At 40.5% G+C, this 26,137-nt stretch overlaps 1 protein-coding gene across 1 annotated transcript in view; it reads right to left on the reverse strand.

The window, feature by feature from the left end:
* ppp1r37 (protein phosphatase 1, regulatory subunit 37) overlaps nt 1-24,697 on the reverse strand; it is a 42,059-nt gene extending 17,362 nt beyond the window's left edge. The window contains exons 1-2 of the mRNA XM_037119187.1: nt 22,883-24,697; nt 3,939-4,036 (exon numbers count right to left, since the gene is read on the reverse strand). Coding sequence (XP_036975082.1) covers nt 3,939-4,036; nt 22,883-23,630 — 846 coding nt within the window. The 5' untranslated portion in view covers nt 23,631-24,697. The remainder of the gene's footprint in view (nt 1-3,938; nt 4,037-22,882) is intronic.
* Between the last annotated feature and the right edge of the window lie 1,440 nt (nt 24,698-26,137).

A 26,137-nucleotide genomic window follows, 5' to 3' on the forward strand; every position in this document is an offset into this window, starting at 1 on the left:
ACTACTTGTTTGCTGATGTTTCGGAAGCTAACTAGCTAGCTGGCTAATGTTACATTATCATAGCTGATTTGTGGTAGACAGTTGTGCATTTTGACTTATTTCAATGTTATATTCTCCGACTTTGATGTCATATGACGCCTGAAATTTAACTCAAGTCCAGCCACAAAGTGCCTGCACTTTGTTCAATTCCTCTAATATCAGTGCAGACTGGAAGGATAGGAGCATGGGTTACTATGGTTACTAATGTTAGCCTATAAAGCACCGCTAGTGGCCAGGCAAAGAGGCAGTGTTCCTTCTTATTTGATGACTTGACTGATAGTGTTAAGTTTTGTATGAGTTGCGAGTGTCCAAGCTTTTCTGTCTCCATCAGATAAATGGCATCTTTACTCCAGAAATACTAAACCAGTCTAGAAACAGTACGTTTCTGCATAATCGACTGAGTGAAATGTGAACCTTGGCTGCTTGTGAGACATTGCATAATAGGGAACCACTTGTCCCTGAGGGGATCGCAGCAGCACAAATGTGACACAAGGATACCAAGTGTCCATGTCTTAAGCCTCAGGTGGGAGTTACTGTACAGGGGGCATTCAACATGCAGCTGCTAAATAGTGACCCTAAACACACAGACACAAACACCTGGGCAGAAATGTACATAACATGTAGGGCCCCTGGCAAGCCGCCACGTGTACAGTGCAGTTGGACTTAATAAAGGAAGCATTTAGAGGGAAGGAGGAAAAAACAGTCAACGGTTGAGGTCTTCTCGCAAAACCCCCTTTCACTGATCAGCCATTTGGTCTGACCGGCCTGTTTATGTGGCTGGTTACTGCAAGGATGACTAAGCAGAAATGAGAGGGGGCGGTTGAGGACCAAAAGACTACTGAGGTAGAGGGGGATGGAAATCAGCCAGACACTGCATACATGAGGGTAAGACAAAAAGCAGAATATGACGGAGGGAAAAAGGTGAGACATCTCTGTGATGACCAGAAATCTCCCAGTGGAAATGTACCCAGACTGTAGGTCCAAATGAAGCACCCAGCAGCAAGCTTAGCACAGAGACGTGCATTTCCACAAGTAGCTGAGAAGTCAACCCAGCTTCTTTTCTCTCAGCTGACCAGGCGTGTGGGGATTTCTTTGCAGAGTCTCTCGTATCACAAATGTGTTCCCATCTGGGACTCAACATCATCACTCACACATGGAAACACACCTGCAGGTACAAATGTGCAAAGCTCCAGCGGAGAGGCCCAGTTAAGGGTTTATGAGTGTGTGCTGCAGCGACAGAACAAACAGGAGAAAGTGCTAATGTGTCCCTGCTGCAAAGGTTAACAACACCAACTCCTCCATAAGTCTCACTGGAGGAAAGTCAGTTTAGTTATGGGACATTCCCAAATAAATAGAAACAGAGAGACAGGCTCCCATTTGTTTGCATACACACCTTATCACTCATATAACAGCATAACAATTCCAGTAATGGCTGGGGCATTTACTCATTTAAACTGGCAAAAGACGTATTTTCTGCTCCAATGTATCATTATGAAGTAAATGTTGATTGCACAATGTAGAGGATATAGAATATATAAACCAGCAGCATTTACACTGGTTCCCTATAAACCTCACCATTTTTATACATTCTTGTCTACTACCAGACACACAGTCAACAGGAAAAAAGGAAGATTAACGGGTGATCCATTTCTATTATAAATGATCTGATAAAACAAACTCACATTTTGGCCCGTGTTGTTACCATTTGTGTGGAAAACTGATTAATTTGTCTTTGCAACAGCAACAAAGATATCACTTGGAAAGGCTATGGGGGAAAAGTTGTCTTTAGCCCCTTGGGCGCTCAAGGTCACTATCTGTTATTTCTTTGACACAAATTCATTAAACTAGTGACACACCCATTTACCACCACACACATCCATATTGGCTGATATTCACCTTGTTGAGTGCTTTTGGCTGAATGGTAAATAAGAGGACATCAACCAGAGGCAGTGGATGATGTTTATCTGATGTGTCACATCAATTCAACAGTGGCACAAACATGAGCTACTGAGCTCATGACATCCCTGACATCAGTTTGTAAGGCAGTTTGTAGGGCTATGCAAGTACTGAAACATTCTTATCTTTTAGTAGGTGGTTGTGTGATGGGCTAAAACGGCTTCTGAGGCCATTGCTTTTAAAAAGACAATCATTTTCATATCAAAGAAGGTGATGTTGTTTTATTAATCTGTCTGACTGAAATGTACAGCTTTTTCAAAGATAGTTAAATTTTATTTATTTTTGTTTCCCTGACACAACTGAGGGGATGAATCCACATGCAGGGGAAACAACTCCCACATGAGGATACATTTGTGTTATCAAAATAACAATTGCAATACATATCAAGCATATGCATCAATTCACATATAAAAGGCACAAGAACAACAGAAATATAAAAACAGCTCTGAGACTCCCCCCTGATTTTGAGAGACTGTTTATGCAGAGGGATTATGGGACACATGACTGTGCTGGCTAACCCACGAGAGATTGCATGAAAAAAAAGACACAAAAAGCTTGTCTGCCTGTTGGGAGTAACAACCGCCCTTGCTGAAAGAGGAAAAGGGCCCACCTCTACAGGATGCTATCATAGTGCTGGTTCAGAGTCAGGCCCTGCTGCATCACGTTGTGCCCTCAAACCACATTAACAAGTGTTTGAAGTGTTTTTCATCACCAGAAGAAAAGGTTTAGGATGTAATTCTTGGAGCTAAAATTTGTTCAACCTCACGAACAGGAACCTGCACAATTACAAAGAACTTTTGGGTGGGGTTACCAAAACTTCCTAGCCAGCTTGTCCAGCTGCACAGCACAGTACTGCCATGACTAGACTTGTTTCTGTTAGTATATATGCTTTATATCATTGAGATACATGCATGTAGTCGTATGTACCCCAGCAGTTCTGAACTTGCACTGCATGGACACTCCCACTCTCAGGTTACCTGCGGCGTGCTTCATGTGATCAACCTTTTTCAATGTTTTGCGTATATGTAAAGTAAAATGTATGGTGGTTCTGTGTGCCGGTACATCGCATATTGTACTTCCTGATGACCACGAATGAATGTGCAGTCCAGCCTTTCCCCTCAAAGGGCAGAAAACTAGTCATGACAAATGAGCACTACGCCAGTACATCTCTACTTACGTCCATTATGTACTTTCGAGCACATTACACTCTGCTGTTGCAGCTTTTACCACTAAAAAGCAGACGTTGGTGGCTTCATGACAGCCATGATTGTAGTGACAAGGACTGCAGTACTGGTGAATTGGCCACATCAAATTGGATTGAAAAAGGAGTAAAAAAGCAGGAGCTCTGCAAGCCAAGGTTGTGATGGCTTTCCACTCTGCCAAGGGATTTAAGAGGGGATTATGACGTTCCACTAGAGGTGGCAAATAACATAATTTCAAGTAGGAACAGCCCTCCTCATTCATCACCTTTTCTCTAACATTGTTTCCAGCATTTCACCACTTCCTCGTTGGATGGAATGGATATATTTCTTACCCAACAGCAGGCAAATCGAGTTACACAACAGTCAAAGCTATGAAAGAGTAGGTACACCTAATGCAGTCTAATAAAAGAGCACTGTGTTAATTCACTACCCTCATGAAGGTTATAGTGGTCCACTTTTTTTTCAGCTGTTGTATTGTTATAATAGAGGGTGCAGTATCTAGTGCTGTTGAATTAGATTGCATTATACTGACAGATGTTTCCATTTTGTCTTGGCCACCCAATTTATTTCAATGACAGTAGACAAAGTCACTGAAATACCTCCTTGTTGTATCAGACTGCATTGCTCTTAGCTAGGTGTATCTAAAAAACTGATAATGTATGTTGTCAGTGTTACAGCACTGTGTCTCAGTGTCTGTGGGATTCATCTGTTGATCTGCGTTTGTGTTGAGCTGAAACTCACCTGTATCTGTTTGAGCACTTTGGGAATGGGTTTACAGTTGAGTTTCTGACAGGCCTGTTTGTAGGAAGAGAGGATCTCCTCCACCGTCACATTTTGAGCTGCAAAATACAGAAAACAATAAAAGGTTAAGATTGCTTTTGTTGCCTTGTTTCTTTTGAGCACATCTTCCTACTAGCTGTTGTCACAATCTGCCAAATGTGAGGTACATGGCATCCCCACACACATACGAAAAATCCATCAATTACATCCCAATCATGTTTCTTTCCACACATTCTTTATTACTGTCTGCCATTTTGACTCTAATTTCATGTTGTTTATCATATTTGTATTTAATTTCTACATTCAGCTGCACAGAGTACATGTAGCAGAAAATAGTATTCCCATTAAACTCTGTGTGACAGCTTAAGTGCGTGACAGCTTTCTTTTGATGGTGAGTGAGAGAGTCAGGAGGATTGTGACAGTATTTAGACAGCCTAAATTCCATCAACACTGAAGTTCAAATGTGTCTAAGTGATTTTTCCGACAAGCACCATTTGTAAAGTAAGCCAAGCATCTCAAATGGATCTTCCCTGTACCGATCTTACATATCAGCCAAAGATATCCCTTCACAACTCGTGCAAACAACCAACATGATGAAATCTAGGACTGTGACCTGCTGGTGCATCTGCCTTGGGGAGTACTCTCTTGACAGAGAGGATCAGAAACTGTAACCCCTTTAAGGGCTCCCCTACTTAAGTCAGCAAAAAGGACGTATTGTTCTTGGTGAGTGTGTGTGGATCAGCCGCTGCTGCCTTCCCAGACTGTTGCGGGGGCTAACTCCAGTCAGATGACTGAACAACATACAAATGCACTGTTCTGGCTGAGAGATTCTGCAGAGAGATGAAGTGAGGCACTTGGGCAAAGAAATGAAAATAATGACAGAAACTAAGAAAAAAATAAATGAAAAAAATTGCAGATGTGTGCAGGAATTTGGAAAGATCAGGACATAAAACTGGATGAAGAGAAAAAATGTGAGATGCATTCTACCAGCTTTTGACTTATTTTAGACTGTGTATTAGGTTGTGTACAGACAGATACATACATTCACAGTATGCAGTGAATGCTGATACAGTCAGAAACTCTGCCTAATATACTATATAACACATGAGGCTGGTCTGTGTGTGTGTGCGAATCTGCCTGTGTGCTGCTGTCAGCATTTTCACCAAGGTGAGAATTTGTCTGCTTCATTTTTAGTTGCCTCCATCTTCTCTCCCCATCATCTCTGCCAGTGTCCCTCATCAGTTTAACTCAAGTTCACTGCCCTGCCATCTTTACACTGGACTATCTGGCATTACTAAAATGTAAAAAATAATAATAAAACTAATTTCTTCATAAATTATTTAATTATTGACCTCAGTAAGAATACCAACAACACACAGTTTGGAAGTCTATAATTGCGCAAGCAAAGGTGAGAATGAACAGCCTGCTGGTAGGACAAAGAGGAAGTTTAAAAACGTACATGGGCAGCCATGCATGTCTGAACGACTGTGTGATTCACCATCTCAATGAAAAGTACAAATTCCAGACCATGGCTGAAAATACTACAAGAGACTGTGGTGAGTTTGAAGTAATGGTGTGTGTGTGTGTGTGACACTAAATGAAAGAGCAAGTCAGTGAGTGCCACATGAATACAATGAAAGTGGCCACAACGCATCTTTCACTCGTTTTCAGACCCAGACCAGACAGCCTCTCGAACGGAGAGAAGGCTGGTGCATCTGGTGCATACTGAATGTGCATGCACAGACATAAATGCACTAAAGCTGGTTAGATGAGGATATGCTGACTGCTACATCCAGTGACAAGATATATTAAAGTCCAAGTAGGTTCAAAACAGATTTGTTGGAAGGTATGCAGTCACACTGTTCTGTCTGATAATGTTCAATCATTGTGAAACTGTGCACACAAACATTAGCCCAATTTCTTCATATACAGTTAGACATGGACAGTCATATATTTACTTTGAATCCACTGTTGTCATACATTATGTTTAAACAAAAATATTTAACAATCTCTTTTGAATTCATATCCATTGTGGGAACCTTTTCCCATTTTCTGACAATCTAGAATGTTCAATTTCCCCTGCCATGCAGGGGGTGTCACTATTAATGCTGTGCTACCTTTTGTGACGCATGTTGTAGTTTTACAGATGTTCACTCAAACCCCTCAAGTTCCACCCTTCACTTTCCAGATCCGTACAACCAGTAGGAATCACTTGTACAGCAACAAACATTAAAAATGCTCCTCTGGCTTCCAACCTGTGAACACGGCCAATTTTGTGCATTGACCATACAACCAAGCCAGTGGTTTTGCTACCGGGAAACGAACCCTGGGTTTCTGTGGTGGTAGATGGGAGCTTTGACTCTTGTCCAACCCACCACCGTTAAAAAATGTCCTCACACTAATTACTGCTGTATGATGCAGCCAAACAGAGTTCTTGTTGGTACAAGGACGGTTATTCATGACCTTCAAGTGTTCACTTCAGTCAAACCAACTTTCCTCCAAACCTCAGGTTTCCCCCCCACGAAAATGTTTACATTTTTCAATCAAAACTATGCAGTTTCACATAAATTTGGACCATTAATATATTTGTATTCAAAAGCTAGAGCAGATAATAAATAATTAACCCCCCAAGAATGATAATAAAACTTGCTATGGAGTCCACTGAGGAAAAAAAAGTCATTTATAGTGTTAATGCACTGACATTGATTTTACATTAATTTTGCTGAGGTGCTGTAACTAACCCTAACAATAATTGGGAATATGCTGAAATTATGTTCTCTAGACATATAAAAATATGCCTGTTTAGTACAGAACCCAATAAAAATCAGCAAATATTTATGTAAAGTTTCACTCAGCGCCCACAGTGTAGTCCTTTAATTAAAAGAAAAAAAGGCAGTGGTGGTTTCATTCGTGAGCCAGCTTCCAAGGTTTTGTTACCAGAAACTTAGTTATTATTAGGTACATCTCAAATAATTGCACTATATATTTGAGCTTTATCTACAAAGTATGTGCACACAGAACTGTGGGTTAAACCTAAATGCCTCTGCTGCCAGTGTGTGAGAGCCTTGTAAATGTGTACAGTACAGTGTGTGCGTTCCAGTGTACACTGTGTCCTTGGAAAAGTGTTATTGTGCAGAGTCGCTGTGGAGCAAGTGTGTGTAAACACTTCCTGAGGGAAAGGTGGGGTTTGGGGGTAGGCGGTGGAGGTGGTGAGGGTCCCATGCTTACTAACACCGTATTTTCACACATAGCTCATTAATTAGAGGAAGAAAAGGGGAGGTAAAATGGTGTCTGAGTGAAAAAAAGTACATGTTGTAGTTGTTATAAATAATCGCAACTCTCATCAACAGCAAAAAAAATAATGTAAGGAAGGTCAGATTGAAAAATTCAGCAATTACTGAGTATGTGACAGTAGGAAATGGTGACATAGAAAACCAGTAACCAAGAACAAGTAAGAAGTCAAATGCTCAGTGTTCAACAGAATTCAGAGATGTGAGCTCCAGTTCTGCAGGATCATTAAGAGCTGAGCTACAGCTGTTGCCTGCATTTCTGCTTGCTCTCTTTGTTTTATTGCACTCCCTCCAGTGCTGCTGGTACATGTACGGAGGGAGTGGTGATGAGGAGGTACGCAGAAGGGGGAGAGAAGGAGGGGATAAACTGCTCCAAACAACATCTTTGAAAAACGCGAGTAAAAGGAAGTAGAGAGGTGATGATATGTAGAAAGAAGAGACAAGACCATTCAGCTAACAATGAACACTGAATATATCACTGCCAGCCAGTTTAAGACGGTCTGACAATGACGCCCACACACACGACCGGAGAAGTCAGTCAGCCCAGGATGGTCAGAGTTCAGCTCCAATTTTCACATTTTCACACTCTACAAATTACATTATATTTCACTGAAAAAAAGAAAAGACTGCATCATCCTAACTTTGACCCAACCATCCCTATGATAGACAAAACCTGCCCTTCATGTTAGCCTGAAGAAAGGCAGCTACCTTAAAAAAAACTCCCTAGATTCAGATTTTAGGCGTGGTGGAGGACAGGAGTGGAGAGAGAGACACCAGAGTATAGAGAAGAGACCATCTCTGCTTTGACTCAGTGAATCTGCTAATTAAATAACACAAACGAGCAGCATGCCCCTTTTCTCCTTGTTATGGTTGTTGGCCACCATCCACTGTGCACACACTAAATCACTTACTGCTCCCATCCCTGGGCAAAAAAAAAAAAAAAAAAAAAAAAAAAAAGATGGACCCTGCTACAACAGCACCTAGCTTGCTGACTCAGATCAACAGAGGCAAATTTAGCACTGTGGACTTCATGGTTAGGAATGATGATGAGCTTTTGACTAATTTGCTGGTGCATAATGAGCCTTCAGTGGTGGAAATATTTTTAACAATGTGATCAAAGCTGGCTGGAATCACCAAACCACCACATCAAATTAGAAATACTGAAATGATTTAAATAGGTGTATGTGCAAATGAGGATTTGTGCAAGGCCGATGTCTGTCACTGATGATGCATCATTGAACGGACTTTGATTACTATAACATCGAGTGTTAAAAATGGCGCCCCCCCAGAGTTGCCATAAGGCAGCACTTGTTTGTGATCTCTCAACTGTGCCAGTGTTATTCACATTTTCTTAGCTTAGCTTCCTCAGTGTAGCTGACTGACTTTGTTCCGAGGTTAAACACAGCCTTGTTAGGGACATGTGGTCTGTAGACAAAGACCCCTTCACAGCAAAAGGGATGTACATCGATGGTGAAGGGGGACAGTTTTCTTCACTGGGTGAGATAGTGGGAAGTTGCCGTCAGAGCTGTCGCCTTCAGTGGTGAGCTTGTGAGCTACTCCTGTCTTATGACGACACTGAGGCCCACAACCAAACAAGAATGTTATCGTCCGTCACAGCATTTCAATGCAGACATCATTATATGCCAATTCAGAGGACATCATCCAACCCTAGCGCAAACAACAGAATAATACTGATAAATATGATTTGATAACTGCTCTCTAACTATTTTTCTCATTGCCAACTGCTCCCCCTCAAGTTTTAGATAGAGTTGAAAACAGGCCAGAGGAAATCAATGCCATAAACTCTCTGTGGTCCCAGAATATCTGGCAGTCAATTTGGTATGATCTAGTCCCCCCATAACAAATATAACAAATTAAGAAGGAAACCAGATTTGCCTTTACAAAGTTGTTCAATAAGCCTTCCCTGTTCCCACTCTGCACTAACAAACTGTGGCTCTGCTGCATCTATGCTGCAGTACACAGCCTGTTGGATTGGTATCTTGGGGCAAGGAAAACTGCGAGGCAACAAGGGAGGTGTACCTGCCATAAATTATAAATCAATTACTTAAGTTGAGCAACCGGCCGAGCTGCAACAAGTACAGGCACATATGGTGAGAGGGGGGAAGAGATCTGTATTTACAGTACATTAAAGCTTCCTAAAGAGAGCTTTTTTTAATGGTTAGGCATTGAATGCGAGCAGATGTTTTGTCAGCTAAGCCCACTAATTCCCCTCCACACCTTAATTGTCCTTGAGCCATAAAGCACAAGGTGAGGTCAAGGTTTTCAGTGAAAAATATACACGACATGCCTGAGGTAAGAATTAATCTCAATTCAAAAACAATAAAGACACCAACGTATGTATGACATTTCAACTGTGAAAAGAAAATGTGCATAACTAATTACAGATTGTATCGATTATTTTCACAACCAAACTGCTAGCCACTTAAGACTGTACATTCTGCTCAGCCAAATCAGCTTGTGATCGATCTATCAATGCACTTGCAACAGGTCGAATTGTGCTATTTGATCTTATATTGTGTCCTCCTTGGGCAACACCGTTCTGTATAATGCAATTCAATAAAACATCCATCAATTTTTTCAACTGCTGCTCAACCTGTTTTAGAATCAAGTGTCAGGGAGCTGCAGCCAATCCCAGCATGCACTAGTCAACGGGAAGGGTTCCCTCTGAACAGGTCAAAAGTCTCTGAAGGTGCCAATGCATTACATTTGAGCTGCTTGTTGGGTGAGTGAACTGATTTAAAATTCATAGACTATTATTCTTTTTTATATTCATTTGATCCTATAGTAATTATTTTGCATTTCTGAAACAGTAATATCCTTTTATATTTTTAAAAGGTCTTATACAAATACTATACAAAAACTTGCCTTACCCAGTGGAGCCATCTAGAGTGCATCCAACAGGCAAAAGAATATATTATGTGGGTAACATTAAACAAACAGGTTCAGCAGGTTTCAGTAAGTTACCAACTGACACACATTCAAATGATAAGACTTAGCTTATACAAGCCATCAAAGTCCATTAAATTCCTACAAAGCCGTGCACGTGCAAAAAAACCAAACAAACAAAAAAACATCTTGCCTGAATTTTTAATATCCGCAGGTTACCATCCCATTTTTTGTTTCCCAGATGATGTGAATTTGTTCTGTGGAAACATATCTTGATGGATCTCCTTGATGAGTGTAAAACAAAAGCTATGAAATAATTTCATTAAGCTGTTTACTTTCAATTACTTTCACATGCATCCTAATCACATGCTACCAATTCATCATGTCAACTCATCCATTCAATTGAACATTGTGTCATTTATTTTCCCTTTCAATTGATGCTACCATCAACTCTCTTGCCTTGTTAGTCTGACAACTAATCAAAAACACATATTAAACAGAGCAGCTAAAAATAAAAGACTTCTCCTCTCTTTGTAGCTGCACAACATCATAACATTGCAGTCAAAGCTTCTACCACTGCCCACAAAAGGTCAAAGCAGATCGACCCACAGAGAGTGCCCACAGTGTGAGCGTGGGCTTCACTACCAGACTCAGTTTGTGCTCATCTTGCTGGGACAGAGGAGTGGAATGGCATATGAATGCTCACTAAACATCATCACAAAAGCTGCATTAGAACAACATTTGTTCTAAGAGGTGACATTTCGAAGGTACTGCAAGAAGCTATTCATTGCATAATAAAGCAGCATGAACAGGTAACAAAGTCAAATGTAAAGGTAGCACACAAGTTGTGGCAAATCCAAGTGTTTGTATAACGGTTTAACTAACAAGGGGAGGAAGTGGGGCTGTGGGGATTGTTTAAAAAAGAGAAACATGTAAGGGCCCTACCCATTTTCTTAAGAAGTCCTTTGAAATGACTTGATGTTGAAGCCAAACCTTTAAGGCTTGTGAAAACCTGTGAGTCTCATCTTTCAAGGTGCTAAAAAGGAGCCAACACGTCACCTAACTCGGGGCTGCTGTCATGCAAAGGTGCTGAATAAATGTAGAACTCCATCATCTAAGCACAAAAAACATCCAGCCCCAGCTCTGTGCATTTGTACCACAAATTATGATATCAGAGATGATGTTTACTTCACAGTATAATGGATAAGTAAGGACTGATGTTATCTGAATTGTTGAGATGGCATTCAAGTCAAGTCTGACCCAATTTCCGTACATGTCAAAGGCTGTTTATCCTCCTTGGCCTTGCCATCTTTGCACCTTCCACTCTCACTCATATTCTTTGTTGAGCTACAAAGTGCAAACACGCAGCCTACAGGCGCTGTGCTTTCTCCCCTCACTCCAACGAGGAGGAAACAAGCAAAGACAGTGTTTGCATGTGTGCAGAAGACGACAATATTTGCAGACACGGACAGACAACTGAGAGACTTGGCAGAAAGAGAGGATTCCATTGAAACTGTATGACTTGCATCATGTCTTGAATATTCCTGTTTGACTGCTCAGCACAGGTTTCACTTGCTAATAATTACTCAGCAAACTCTGTTTGTGAAAAGCTTACGTGATGTTGTGAAGACTTTACCAGTCTCAGTGAAGCTACTGCAGATAAACACCTGCCTTGCTGCCTGCACACATCTGGAGCTGCACAAACAGTGAGGGTTTCAGCACAGAATAGTGTTCAGTTACACAACAAACTAAGAGAGAGGGCTGTGGTTGGACAAGGTAGTCAGCCTGTTGACTGACCTAGTTTGTACTTGGACAAATTATTGCGTAGCAGCTAATACTACCCTACAACTACTGACGACCAATCCTCTGAAAAGATTAGCTCACTAAGAGGGGGGATAGCTAAATTCTTGAATGACAGAAAGCGTAAGGTCTATGGAAAGTGCTTGTAACCTTGGATTGATCATTTAGATGCCATTCATCTAGACAAAATGTCTAATGAAAGGTAATGACTGGAAAACCAGTGTTGACAGCTTACATGCTTCAAGAGGAAATTATTCCTCGCCAACAGTTCAGAAGAGAAGCTCAGACAGAGAAGACTGGAACCAGAGCTATCAGCGACACATGGAGGCCATGTGTCCGACTGGGAGTGCTTAAGAGTTTGTGTTTCAGCTGATGGCAAACATCTTCAACAGTGTTTATGTGAATTATTTAAACCATTCAAGTCTGCTTATTGTTGCCGTCAGGTGAAGATCCTGCATATATAAAATGTTAAAGTTTGCTTGTTCATTAGTTTGGCAGTCATTATCAGCTTAACTGATCTTTAAGAGGGTTTCCTAAGCCTACGAATTAAGAAATGTAAACCCTTGAAGCCTTTAAATTAACAGTATATTCATACTAGGGCTGCAGGGCATTGGATTAAAATCTGTATGGCCGTATTCAAACATTTCTGCGATACATATTGTAATGTAAATTACTGGACTGTAGGGATTTTGGAGAGGTGTGCATTTTTATCAAACAACCAACGTAGGCCTGGCTTCATGTGTTAAATTGATCAAGAGCGATTGTGGTTCGCTGTGCATGAGGAGCCAGCATGTTACAAGCAACAAACTCCCACGTATTTAAGAACCCCAAAATGAGATGATGAAAAATGTGAAATGTGTAAGTTTTCCAATTGCATCAAGCAGAAAAAACTTGGCAAGTTAATTTGCCTTTCTTGTCGTTGTACATTCTGAAATATGACTATTGAGCATGTATAGATTGAGATGTTGATCCGTAAATGATTTGTTGGGCAGCCCTAATTCATACTCTTTTGGCTTAATTTGATAATGCATAATTTTTCTCTCTGTTTTATACTTATGTCCACACTATAAGCCTGTGTGTACCACACCCAAAAATTGCTATCTTAACGTGTTCTGCAGAGTGGATCTTAAAATAAAGGCCTGCTGTTTTAGCTTCAAAGGAGAATCCTGAATCTTCAGAAAACAATGTCATAGAATCATCTATTAGTTTATCAGGTACACCAAGTTAAAATTAATTCAGCCTGATACAAAAGTCTCGCAATACATCCTACCCGCATGAAGGTTGTGATGTTCAGAGAGTTGTTTCTGTTATGTATCCTTCCGTCATTGATATAAATGAGGTAGAAAATAGCAACACGTCAGTATAACGCAATACAAGTCAAGTCATTTAAAAAGCAAGAAGGACGAGCGCTTGGCAGTTCTGGCTTCTTAAATGTAATGATCTGTTGCTTTTCTTTGTTATTTATCATGGTAGAAGAAGAGTCTTTGTGTGTTGGACTATTGGTTGGACAAAAGAGTCAATGTGAAGACATCAGTTTGGGCTCTGGGAAACTATTGAACATTTAGCCCTAGCTGAAACTCAGCACAGGCAAGTCAGTCAGAGTTCAGGAGGAGGTGGAGCGGAGAACAGAGAAGAGGTTTAGTCACTGTCCAGTGTCTGCACGTAGATCCATTCACAGGCTGCTTAAAGAACAGGTGTGGATGCATGTTGTTATCACACATAAAGAAGATTTTGTGAAAATCTGAGAATCATTTAACTTTTAAGTTGCCTGTTCGTTCACAAGACAACAGCAATGTATGAAACAACATGCCAAATCTTTTGGCAAATGTCCAGAGATAGACGCGAGTACGTTGGTGGTGGAACACAGAAGTGTTGCCAGCTCCTACTTAACATGCAAGTGCCAGTGTTCAAAATAACTGGCCTCCCAGTCTCTAGTCTTCTTTCCCTGCCATTTCACACTGCTGTGCTGTGGATGATGACAGCAGCGTCATTCACACATGACAGCTGGCTGCCTGGATGGTCAGAGGTGGGGCAGAAAGGCGGGGACTGTGCTACTACTGCTGTGTGCTTCTACCAGTCTGGATGACAAGGGGAAGGAGTGGATAAACACAAGGAGGAGAAAAAAATTGCACGTTTTCGACTGGGGCTGTCCTCTGCTTTTGACGGATGAGCCCAAAAGGAATAAACCACTACCTTAACCCATTTAAATCATACCAGTGGAAGTCTGCAAGAGGGCTGTGGGTCGAAAGTAAATAAAGTACATTTTATGGCTTTGACTGATGTGGAACAAGAAATGGCAAGACTCTGCAGGAGAGTAATTATGCAAACAACCTGGAATTGACTCTGAGTAGCTGCAGATGCGTGCATATCAATAATTAAAAGACAGCAGAGACTGAGGCAAATTCTAACAAAATTACAACACCTGCAACCTCCAAAACAGCATCATCCCACACAACACCAGCCCTGAACCGGCCTTCGCATCACTGCACTCGTACAACAACACGGACCTCCAGTATTTCAGGTTTGTTTGCACATGACTGCCAACAAAGCAACTACACAAGAACAGTGTTTTATATCACAACACACTGTCTCTGTGTTGACTTCATGCCTTTAGTGTTGTAAGACATTATAACTGTGCATCAACAGTAATCTCTCTCACTCGGTATAGTGAATTATGATGAAAAAGCAGAGCAGCCATTTTAAATGGTCTCCCACATGAAACCAGGCCTGCATCTGAGAGACAGAGAGAAAGCTGCCAGAGCAGATGGAGAGTGACATTGTGAGTGAACAACAGTTGTATACGCTATTTTTAAATGAGGGGGCATTTTGTGCAACAAAGGTAATATGTCACAGTATGCTCAGAGGTGATTAAGAAAGCAGACCATTCCTGTTTGATAGGGGTGGGAAAATGTTTTGATTCTTTGATGCATTGTGATTCTCTCTAGAATGATTATGTCTCGTCGAGATAAGTTAATAATCGGAATTTTAAAACTGAAATTAGTTTGCCGTCTGCAACATTCAATTTTCCTGCTGCAGAGCGCTACAGAAAGCGCTTGCTGATTCTCTGCTGTACACACATGCGCACCGAACACACATGTGCAAGCTGTTTATGATTGAGCGGCGACAAATTGGCTGCAATGGCAAACTCTGAGAGCGAAGCAGATTACTGAATTCATTGTAAGTTTTACTGCACTGGATTTAAGCCCGTGTTCAGTTGCGGAGAACGTGGGTTTTCGGACGATGGTGTTCACTCTAGAGCCAAGATACAAAATACCATCTCAGCATTACTTCACTGACACAGCCATACCGACCATCTACAGTGAAAGTAAAACTGAAGTTTTGGACACTTTGATGAAAGCAGGTAGGTAAGTAGCCAGGTTTTAATATGAGAGCTGATACATAGGTCCATGATGTGTTGAAATGCAAGCTGCACTGATTATTGCATTGAAAGCTTTTTTAATTTTTTATATAGGCTGTAGTACACCGTTTTTCTCTCAGGGATATGCTCATTGCCTGTAACAAGAGGATTCTGTGTTTACAGAAAGTTGTGACAAAGAAAAGCCTTTTCTTATATAATACAAAACAAAATATTAGAGATGTTAATTAATCTGTTGATCTTTTTTTATGATCATCACAAAAGTAGGAAGTGATTAGCAAACTGAGTAGCAAACTCAGATTCAATTATCATCATCATTATCAAAATCGGAATTGAATTCAATCGTGAGGTGCCTAGAGATTTACACCCCTACTGTTCTGACAAGGACAGAAAGATTAAGACTGGGTCAGCTATTTCAACATTTGCTATTAATCCCCAACTTTGTTTGTAATTATCAGGGTTTGGGGCTAGAGTGCAGACAGACACAAGGTTAAAGGGCAGAATTCATCACAAAATAAACATGGCCAGACACTTTCTCACATTTCCAAGACAAACAAAGATGCCTGTGTAGTGCAGACATGCAAAAATGCATAATAGATGATGGACAAACTGGAGCAAGACCTGAGGCCCGATATTATCCGCAGGTATTATTGCATCACGGACATATCTGCCACAGAGTCTATTGTTGGGCTGAAAATAAATATGCCAACAGAAAAACCACAATATGGAAACAGTTTATCTTGCAGCTGCCAGTGTTAACAATACCTTGCAACACCTGAGTCGCTGTTTGACGGCTGAGCACATGCTCGTGCTCAGTCTGCTGATAGGAAGGGATGCACCAATCAAATTTTACTTGATCTTAATATAAAGTTATGATCAAGTCACAAACTATGCAGCTGCTCACCTCAAGAAGCACTTCACCACTGTAAAGATGGCTCTTGCATAAAACTGGGTTGTCTATGCAGCAGAAAGACGCAAATATTTCTGAAATTAGTGCTACTTGACCAGAGAAAACAGAGAAAAGGGGCTGTAGTATTCTCTTTTGCTCAAAAGGTAGAAGACTGAAAATATCCTTAGGGCACCGGACCAATAAAAACTACGACTGAGGGATCACACGAGTTGGGTGGCACTAGGTTTTGGCAATTTGTCTGTTGAAAACAGGAACTTGTTCAGCACCTGGCTGGTAACAAACAGTATTGTACTGCAGCTAAACAGTACAACAGTTCATAGTTTCTCAGCAGTGCCTTAATTAGTCAGCTTTATCTGGGTTTGTTGAGATGCACTCACTCGATGTAAAAGAGAGAGAGGGGGTAGGCTCTCTCCGACTATGCTCTCTGTGTCCGTGGATGTGGGCTCACTAAAATGCACTAATACAGTCTATGGTTGATACAACATCCCTAAAATCTTACATATGAGGAATTTTACATAATTAAGGGGACCTTTGCTTACACAAGTTTAGGTGTTTTGGATGCAGGCAAAATTGATTGCTCATTTGGCTATATTACCACCATTTTAGTGATATGAAGTTGGTTGAAAACTGGCATGAAACAGACTTTAGGTGTACTAAGCTGTTTCATATGTTAAAGTAGCTCTGCATCTAAACCTTCCTATGATTTTCATTTGTTTCTAAAAAATAAACTTAAGTCGCCTGCTACCACAAATCTTACAAAAATAACACACTGACAAAAGGTATAGAAGACTCAAAGTACAATGCAAAATGATAACATTTTCAACTTTCATTACAGACTTTTGCCTCACAACGTCTCTTGTTATCCTCCTCAGTCCGAGCGCGAACGCCCTTCACCTCCCCTCATGTTTTCATGGAAAAATGGGGTGTTAATAACACCTTCATGACAGCTGGCATTATCAGCTGACATTTCACTTGGCTGATTTAACACTCAAGTATTTGCAGCCATGTTGTTCCCAATAGGTTGAAAAAGTGTCTTTGCACACCTAAATGTAAAAGCCAGGTGTGTCAGGGGGTGTAACACTCTTGACAGGGATGGTCATCAAATGTGCTATGTTTTTGTAAGATGACTTATAAAAAATGTATTACTGTTTATTGTTTGTGCATTTTTTCTCTACTGGCCTTATTGGTCCCAGGAACAAACTGAACAAACTTCTGAGTTTTTTTAAAGCCCTTTTTCCAGTTTGTACACTGAAAGCTTTGCTTATCAGTATGTTACTTGGTCCACAGCCAGAACACATAACATTTCATGGGTCACAGAGCCTCTCACAACCTGGTGCCAAGTGGGCCTTGGGTCTGATGACACGAGACGGAGCCGCACGTAGGCCAAAGAGTTTGGTCGCTTGCAGGATAAACAGTCGTGAATGTGAAGGAAATATCTGCCGCTGCTCGAAGTAAGGTTTCACTTATTTGCACATGTAGCTGTATAAGGATAAAGTTGTAGTACTCTAGCTGTGGTACTTATTCTGTGTGGTTGGTCTGAAAAACTTGCGTCTTGCATCACGACCTAACAAAAACAATCCCTGCATTTATGAAAGTAATCAGTGACTGATAGGCCTGATAAAACAAATGACTAAGACATGCTTCCCAGTGCTTTCATAATGACATTCTTTGCTGATATAAGCACGAGCTGAACTTAGACTGAATTGGCCAGCCTGCAAGGAGGAGAACTAGGGGAGGAGAATCAAAAGCAGTAGGGGAAGCAATGCAGCATGTTGGGAAGTTCAGGAATCTCAGGATATGATGTTGTATTTGCTCAAGCCTGGAGGGAAAGAACAAGCGTTTCTCAAGTCTCGACAGGGAGAGACGGGGGAAAAAAAGTTAAAGGAATGATATTATTTAACTCAGAAGAAAATGACATAGACATGAGAGCAGCAGATTAATCAACTGTCAACTATGAATTAAACTGGCAACTATTTTGAGTAATTTTTTAAAGGAGAAACTTCTGATTATAGCATCTTAAAGTGAATTAAATAGTTTCTTTACTCTTCTGTGACAGACAACTGAGTATCTTTGGGTTGTGGACAGAAAAAGACATTTCAGGACGCCATCTTGCTTGATATTTTCACATTTTTTGACCAACATACCAATATAATCATGAAAATTATCGCTAGTTTCAGTTTTTGCTTACTGACATAATGTATTTCTTCCCTTGTGCTGTTTAAGAATATGTTGACAAAATTAAACTATTGAGAACAATATTTTAAAGATATGTCTTTTTTTTCCCAACACTGGATGACTTGAAATCTGGAAAAATTATAGTTCCAAGGAAAAAATGGAAATGTGACACCCCTGCTGCCCACTATTGTTCCCCTGTCTTTATTCCCTCCTGAACCCCAGGGGTTTATTTTGAATGGCAGCTTTTTAGGACTCTATGAAGTTAACTCCTGTTCTGAATCTCATTTTGAGTCAAAAATTAAATCAGATATATGTTGCTTACGAACATTCAATCCTATCTTACAAATTCTTCCCTCTGCTCTTGCAGCAGTAACTCATACTGTGCATGGATGAAGCTCCAGGCTCTGGGATCACTGTTTGGTTCTCTGGGTCCCTGTCTTATGTCATCTGTCAGAAATATGACACTAGTTCAGCAGATAAAGGGTCTAGATGGATCATGCAGTTATTGTGGCACGGTGCTCCTAACGAAGCATGACGGAGCTTGGAGCAGAGGTTTGGATACATTTCATTTCCTGGACTTTATCGCAGACACAGGCACACACACGTTCAGATGTCCTCCCATGCGTGAGCATCAATGTCCTCAAGATAGATCGTAGGAGCAAGGCAAAGGAAAAGATTTCCAGGTGAACATCGAGGCATTAGGAAGTTCACCATTGACACAACAATTGGGTAATTTAGTAAATTTTCTAAAAGCGGCACAAGTAATTTCCATGTTTGACACATAAGGTATATGACATCTAATTCAGGTACCAAAGAACAATTACTTATTCAAACTCAAACGAACAGTAATGATCAGGCTTTGTTAGATGTTATTAAATTATCCAAAGTGGCTGAATTCATGTTTTCCCAGCATATCAACATTTAACTTCAATGTGCTGTCAGCTTTCAGAACACGCAGTAGCCCATTCGAACAGCCAGTACCTGAATTTGCTCAATACAAAGTAGATATATCCAAAGTAAACAGGCAGCGGACAATGCAAGATAACCACAGATGTTCAGCTTTTACCAAAGCATATGAAATGCCTTTTTTTTTTTTTTACTACCTCAAGATTGTTGTGAAAAAAGACAAAACAGTTGTCACCATGATAACTCTTCAGAGTTGTAAAATCCTGTCTGTGAGTATTATAAACTGCTGTGTAGTGTTTGGCATCTGATAAATATTTAAACACATTAATCTCTTAATCCAACTGGACCCTCTGGATCAGATTTCATGTCTCACCAATACCTAAACAACTCCATTACATCCCTATGTTGTTTGAATGTAGGACAATTTTAGGATATTTTTAGGATGTTCTCCTCTAGAGCTACAACTAACTCATTAGTTGTCAACTTTTAAGTTTATTGGCAGCTATTTTGCTGATAGAATAATTGGATTTAGTATTTATGTATTTTAGTAGAAATAATTCAGCTGCTTAAAAGCAAATGTTTTCTGGTTTCTTTACTAGCTGTGAACAAAAGAAGAAATGTAAGGACGTCATCTTTGACTTAGGAAACACTTATCACTTCACCATTTTAGAGACCAAACAATTGATCAATGAATCAGAAAACTATTCATCTACAACAAAAATAATCATTCCAGCCCATGCCCCCTCTGTGGCAGACGCCACAGTAGCAGCTGCTAGCACTAGTTCATGTTTTCCATCCATCCATTATTTGTCCTGGCTCTGGTTCAGGATTATGACATCCCTTAATTCTGACAGGAAAGCAGGCTTGGTTCTTAAATCTAGTAAATGTTATCAGGGCTGAGCAGCATGGCTTTTAAATAATATCACAATACTTCTAGGCTGAATCACGATACATATCTTGATGTTTTATTTTTTTATTTTTTTATTACATGTACCAGTGTTGTCATTTTTTTCCCCTTCATCATAAACAGAACATTCTGTATGATGTGGTTAACCAACACCCCAATCAGCTTTCTGTCTATCTATCTCTATATCTACAGTACAATCAGCTGAAACTTTGGAACTTAAATAAACTACATGATAAATGTGCTGTGATAAATAATATGAGCTCACACTATGGTCATCTGGATACTTCACTGCTCCCAGTGCCAACTGTTTTATAAGGCCCCAGATTTCTTGGCTAACTGGGTTGGAGACTTTGCCCCCATAGAGTTTGGCCAAAGACATTTCATGTCCAATTTACTCTCAGACTGGCTGCTGGTATGTGCAATGTAAACTGATAGAGAAACATTTAGGAAAGCAACTGGCTTATGTGACAAGCAGTAAAGGGCATGGATGCTACAAATGCAAACATTATTTTAAGAGGGTAGAATATGATTTATAGTTACATGTACCTTAATGTGTGAAGATAAGGGGACTAAAATGGAAATCTACCTAAGTGGCTGTCTGACCTATTGTAAGGGTGTTAATAGAACAATTTGCATCCAGTTGAACACGAGGCAGTGCATATTATTAACCTTGCTGCCTTTGTTCTTTTTACACCCCCTCCCCCATCTGGACATCTCACATCAATGACCCTGGCCTTCACCTGGCCTACATTTTTGGTTTTATACATCAGGACAAAAAAAGAAAAGGAAAAAAATAGGACTCTCACTTTAACCAGACTGTATGGTGGGGAGTATATAGTATAAATACAAATTTCTTCTCTTCTTTCTGTTTGTCAGGTATACAAAAGTGCAACATGTATTTTTGTTCTTTTTTTTTTCTCATGTTCTTTTAAATGAATAAAAAGTTTAATATCAAATAAATACAAATTTGGCATTTTCTCCGACTGCAGTAAACTGTGTAACTATGTCAACTGCTGTCACAGTACTGTGAGCAAACAGCCGTGGTCATACAGTGACAGTAGACCAGTTCATTAAATGATGTCCGTTGTCTGCTCCGGATAAAAGGAGCATATGAGTCATGGTCAGAGCATACATGACTTTCCAGTTCCTCCCAAAAAGAACCCAAAACAAAACAAAACAAAAAAACATTAAACATGAAACTACTGTAAACCAAAGCTGCCTAAATTCTGCACAAGAGGAGCTACGCAGAATAATAATAGTAAAATCAGGACTGGGGCCACAAAAAGACAACAACAAAAGAGGAATAAGAGGTATACCGTGGTTTGAAAAATTACATTTATCATATTGTGTAAATGTGCTTATCTATATTACTAAATTCTATAAGGGATGGGTCAAGATTTTCAAATATTTGCTAAATTAAAAAAAGTTCATGTTAATATTGTTTTATCTGAAAACACATGTTTTTCACCGGCGCCTGGAAATCGTTATCACCGGCCTTGATAAAATTGCATTTTTATTATCAGGCTCTGGTAAAACGTGTGGAGCATGGTCTTTCCCACACAAGGTCAATATAAGCCCATTCAGCTATATGCTCTAATACATACAAACAGCAGAACTTCAAATAATTAAAAAGCTGTTAGATACATGGTATTTTTCTTGATATTGCCCGTCGACTTTAAATAGCACACATCCCAAATATTCTCCAACTACTTTGTCATTTGATCTGGATTGGCAGAAAACACTACTGGTTTTGGAAACATGTTACATTCATGCACACAGGTTTAGAGTGACGGTACATGTATTTCTTTCAAAACTGGATCTATTTTTATACCTCTAATTTTTCTACTTGTCTGCATCTTGTGCATAGTTATCCCTCTGGTCTATTGGTTATGCTGATGTAGTGCCAAGTCTACTCCTTGGTAATCAAAAAAGTTTCATCTTGTATTAAAAATTATAAAGCATTGCACTGCATGGATGATTAGCTTTAAAAGGTGAAAAAGTAACTTCTCATTTTGTCTTAACTTTTAAGACCGGGTTCTTTATATCAACCCATTTAAGGCAGTGTCGTATCCTGCATGAGCTTCCTTTGGACGTGTGTACACTGAACAAACAGGAACCTAACTGTGGTAAAATGGCACACCTCAAGGAGTGGTGGGATCTACTCACAATATGGCTTACAGCACAGGCCTTGCCCTAAACTTAGATGTGTATGTTGTTGGGAAAAATGCCAGACTAAGCTTTATGTTAGTCATTTGACTGTTCAAACTGAGAAATGGACCTCTGTTTGAAAAAGGAGCAGGGACACAGGTGCTGCCTGAGGACAAAATAGACTGCAGTGATCGTGCGATAGATGACAAGCTTTGAAGAAAGACAAAAAGAACATTCCTCACCTCTCAAAAGCCACACCTCTCATATATCAGTTTCAACATCCAGCCTCCAATCACTTTTTTACAGGCTACACTTGGAAAATGGACCATGACAGGGCATATTTTAAACCAATCTCAACATCGTGATCAGACCATGTTGATCTGGCATGTTCATACAGGCAAGTACAATTAATAGAACCTCATTCACACCTTCAGGCACAAAGAAACACACACACGCACACATACACACACACACACACACAGTTACCATGTCTCCAGGGGTCTTTGGGCTCCACTGCTCCGGAGACAATATCCTCATCTGAGGGAAACGTCACCCTTTTGCCACCTGGTTTGTGTTTATCGTCCACCTCCTCTACCGAAGGGTACAGTCCAGCCTGGTCTGTGGCAGGAGCCTCTGTGATGCATGTCTGGCCTGCATCTGACGGGCTCTCTGTCATGCTGCCAGCTAGGACATCCTGAGACTCCGAGTCTAAAGTATTGTCTATGAGCGATCTGGCATTTGTCGATTCAGCCTCCAAAACCCCACTCTCGTCGAGACTCAGATCCACACCTATGTCCATGTCCCCACCATCGTCCCCTTCTCCCACAACAAGCTTTGCAGGTTCGGCGTCCTTCTCTTCCTTCATTTCCTCCACCCCAATATTGTCCCTGTGCTGCTCTTCATTAGAAAAGATCAAGTCAGTGGGGTTCACTCCCGCAGGGGTGTCTTGGGTGCTGCTCTTTCTATTTCCATTGACCTCATCAATTTCCAGTGTGTTTTGTGCCTGGTGGTTATCCTCCTCAGCCGGCTGAAGGTTGTCAGTAAGCTGAGGCATCAGGTATGTCTCGGAGGCCTCTGTTGGAACAATGTTTTGTTTTTCCGTGTCACTGTCCGTCATCAGTTCAGAGATCCGGGGGGTGACCCCTTCTGTGTTGTTGGTAGTGTTGTGATCGACGTCGACATTGCTTTTGGTCTTGACATTGCACAAATCTAGACACTGCTCCTCGATATTCATGTTTTCATTTCCAGTGAAACTCAGTCTTTAACTGTGCCAGACAGCCTAGATATTAAGTTAAACAGTAACTAGGTGCCAACTGACATGGATAAGCCTGTCTTTGTCCTCACAATAAGATACAGACGTGCACCTATCCTGGTCGTGTATTCAAGTGCAATCAGAATACAACACCAGTATTTTTACTGAATTTGATTTAAATGATACTTTTCAAACCACAAATCACAGGTGACTTTGGCGCCAATTAAAGTGCAATTTCACACACTTATCAGTACGAGAAATGTGCGATACCTGTGTGAAACAGATACTGTTGCAGTAATTATTTATATGCCAAACTGGGCAACTTTGCTCAGCTATCACCCAGACAGCCAACCACCACTTAACAATTTCGGCCAACCGTGTCCTACTGCTGCAAATGGGAACCAACGAAAGGCTTACTGGTCGTCAGCACATTGCCAGCAATATTAATGAGCACCAGGACAGTCAATTGAAACGAATAAGTCACTCAGGGTGCCTCCATTACGCTAGCAAAGTGAGCTTACTGCCCGACACTAAACCGATTCATTTGCATGAATTTAATCGAGCTAATGTTAGCTAGCTTGCTAAAGTTGTTGCCCGACAATGACGTCCAGGCCCGTCAACGGTCGCATGCCTGCTTCTTCGCGTGAGCCCGTCCGTTTAGCCCCGACAAAGTCCATTCTCCTGTGTTAAGACAAATATTTTCCGGCTGTAGCTCCCGTCTCACCCTCTGTCGCGGTGCAAGTCAGCTCACATCACAACCCTCGACCAGCGGCAGCCAGAAAAAAAACAGGCGTCACACTCCGAGCAATGAGCATGTTTCAGGGGCTAACGTTAGCGCAGGGAGCCGGAACGAAGCTACACCTGCCGGTACAGATTGTGCCAATAATGACAGGATCATAAAAGTGTCCCGATCGCACAGGTATCGCTGGTGTCTTCCTGTCCCGGAGAAGTACGCTGGAGCTGTTTTTGTCTGGCGTTACCATTCGCTAGCTTATTGAAGTCCAACAACTGTTTGTTGTTCACACGTCCTACGTCAGCACGTCGGTGCCCGCAAGGGGACGTTCAGCACACGCAGTGTTGCAAAGGGTTGCAAACAAACAGAAAAGGGAGTAACATTTTAAAGGTTTAGAAATACTACTCAAAATGAGTCGGGGATATTGGAATATTTTTAGTGTTCCAATTCGCTGTTTACTCTATGACATATCTGATTTTTTTTTATTTTGAGTTTTGTGAGTATTTTTTTCACATATTAACACACTTCATCTGACTTTAATTTCATATCCATGTACCCACATTCCAACATCCCTAACTGATTTTGAGTAGTTAATATTTTGGTTACAGAATATAGTTACCTAACAATTATTGACGGCAGACAGTGCTGCCAGATTTAACTGTAAATCTGACACTTAAATAAAATTGACTACATTGTTACATAATAGATAAAAGAAAGAAATGTGTGTGTCAGTTATCTAATAACAAGGATTCATGAAAGCAGTAACCAGTCAAAAAGGTGAAGAATGTCTAAAACACATGCTAAATGCAAAATGTCAAATGTCACATTTACATTAACGCTTTATTATTCATCATCATATATTCAACCTTCTGCGTGGAATTCAAATTGTGATGTCTGATTGTTATACTTTTGTTCTGTTAAAGGGGAAGAAGAAGGAAGAAGAAATTCAAACTCAGAATTATTGTGATCAAAATCTCTTCCCCCAAACTACACAGTGCACCTTCAAGACAACCTTTCATCTGGGTGTTTTGAAAGTTCTTGCTTTAATGGAACCACAGTGCTTCAAATGTCCGGTCAAGTAAAAGTGGTGAACCACCAACATGCACGTTTGCTGAGGCAACATTTGAACACTGGATCTTTAAGTTTGGAGGCAGATGCTCTAAATTTTAAAATTAACTGTGCACCACTGGACTGTTTCAGGGGATACATTAAGACCTACCAAATTTGACATTTTAGGTTAAAACCTCCTCCTGATGCCCTTGATTATATACAAAGGCATGCCTGCTGAATACAATTTGTTTTGAAATCAGAATCTTAAAGACTCAAATAGGACACTTGTCTCAGAGCACCCAAAGATCCTTAGCAATGTCAGGGGCTAAGTTGAATACTTCTGAAATTATATGGTGAGTATGCAGATATTAGGCTCATGCCTGTAGACAGTTTCATTAAAACCTAATCTTAGCCAAACATGGGCAACCCTTTAGTTTGGGGAAAATAAGGAAGTGTCCAACTACATTGCCAGGTTAACATTTCTGTTCTTCTGATCCATTTATGAACATGCACCTGGTTAAGTTCCCCATCATTCCTTTATGCAAAGTGGCAGTAGGCTGCCCACCACCAGGGTAAATATTTAAACTACAGTTAAGATTTTAGTGGTTTACCAATTACAGTATCACATCTTGATTGGTATAGGTGCCCTTTCTGAACAGTGTGGATGGTTGTACAGCAACACCAGCAGAGGCCAAAAAAAGGTAGA

This window comes from Acanthopagrus latus, chromosome 2, assembly GCF_904848185.1.
Source record: "Acanthopagrus latus isolate v.2019 chromosome 2, fAcaLat1.1, whole genome shotgun sequence".
Classification (NCBI taxonomy): domain Eukaryota; kingdom Metazoa; phylum Chordata; class Actinopteri; order Spariformes; family Sparidae; genus Acanthopagrus; species Acanthopagrus latus.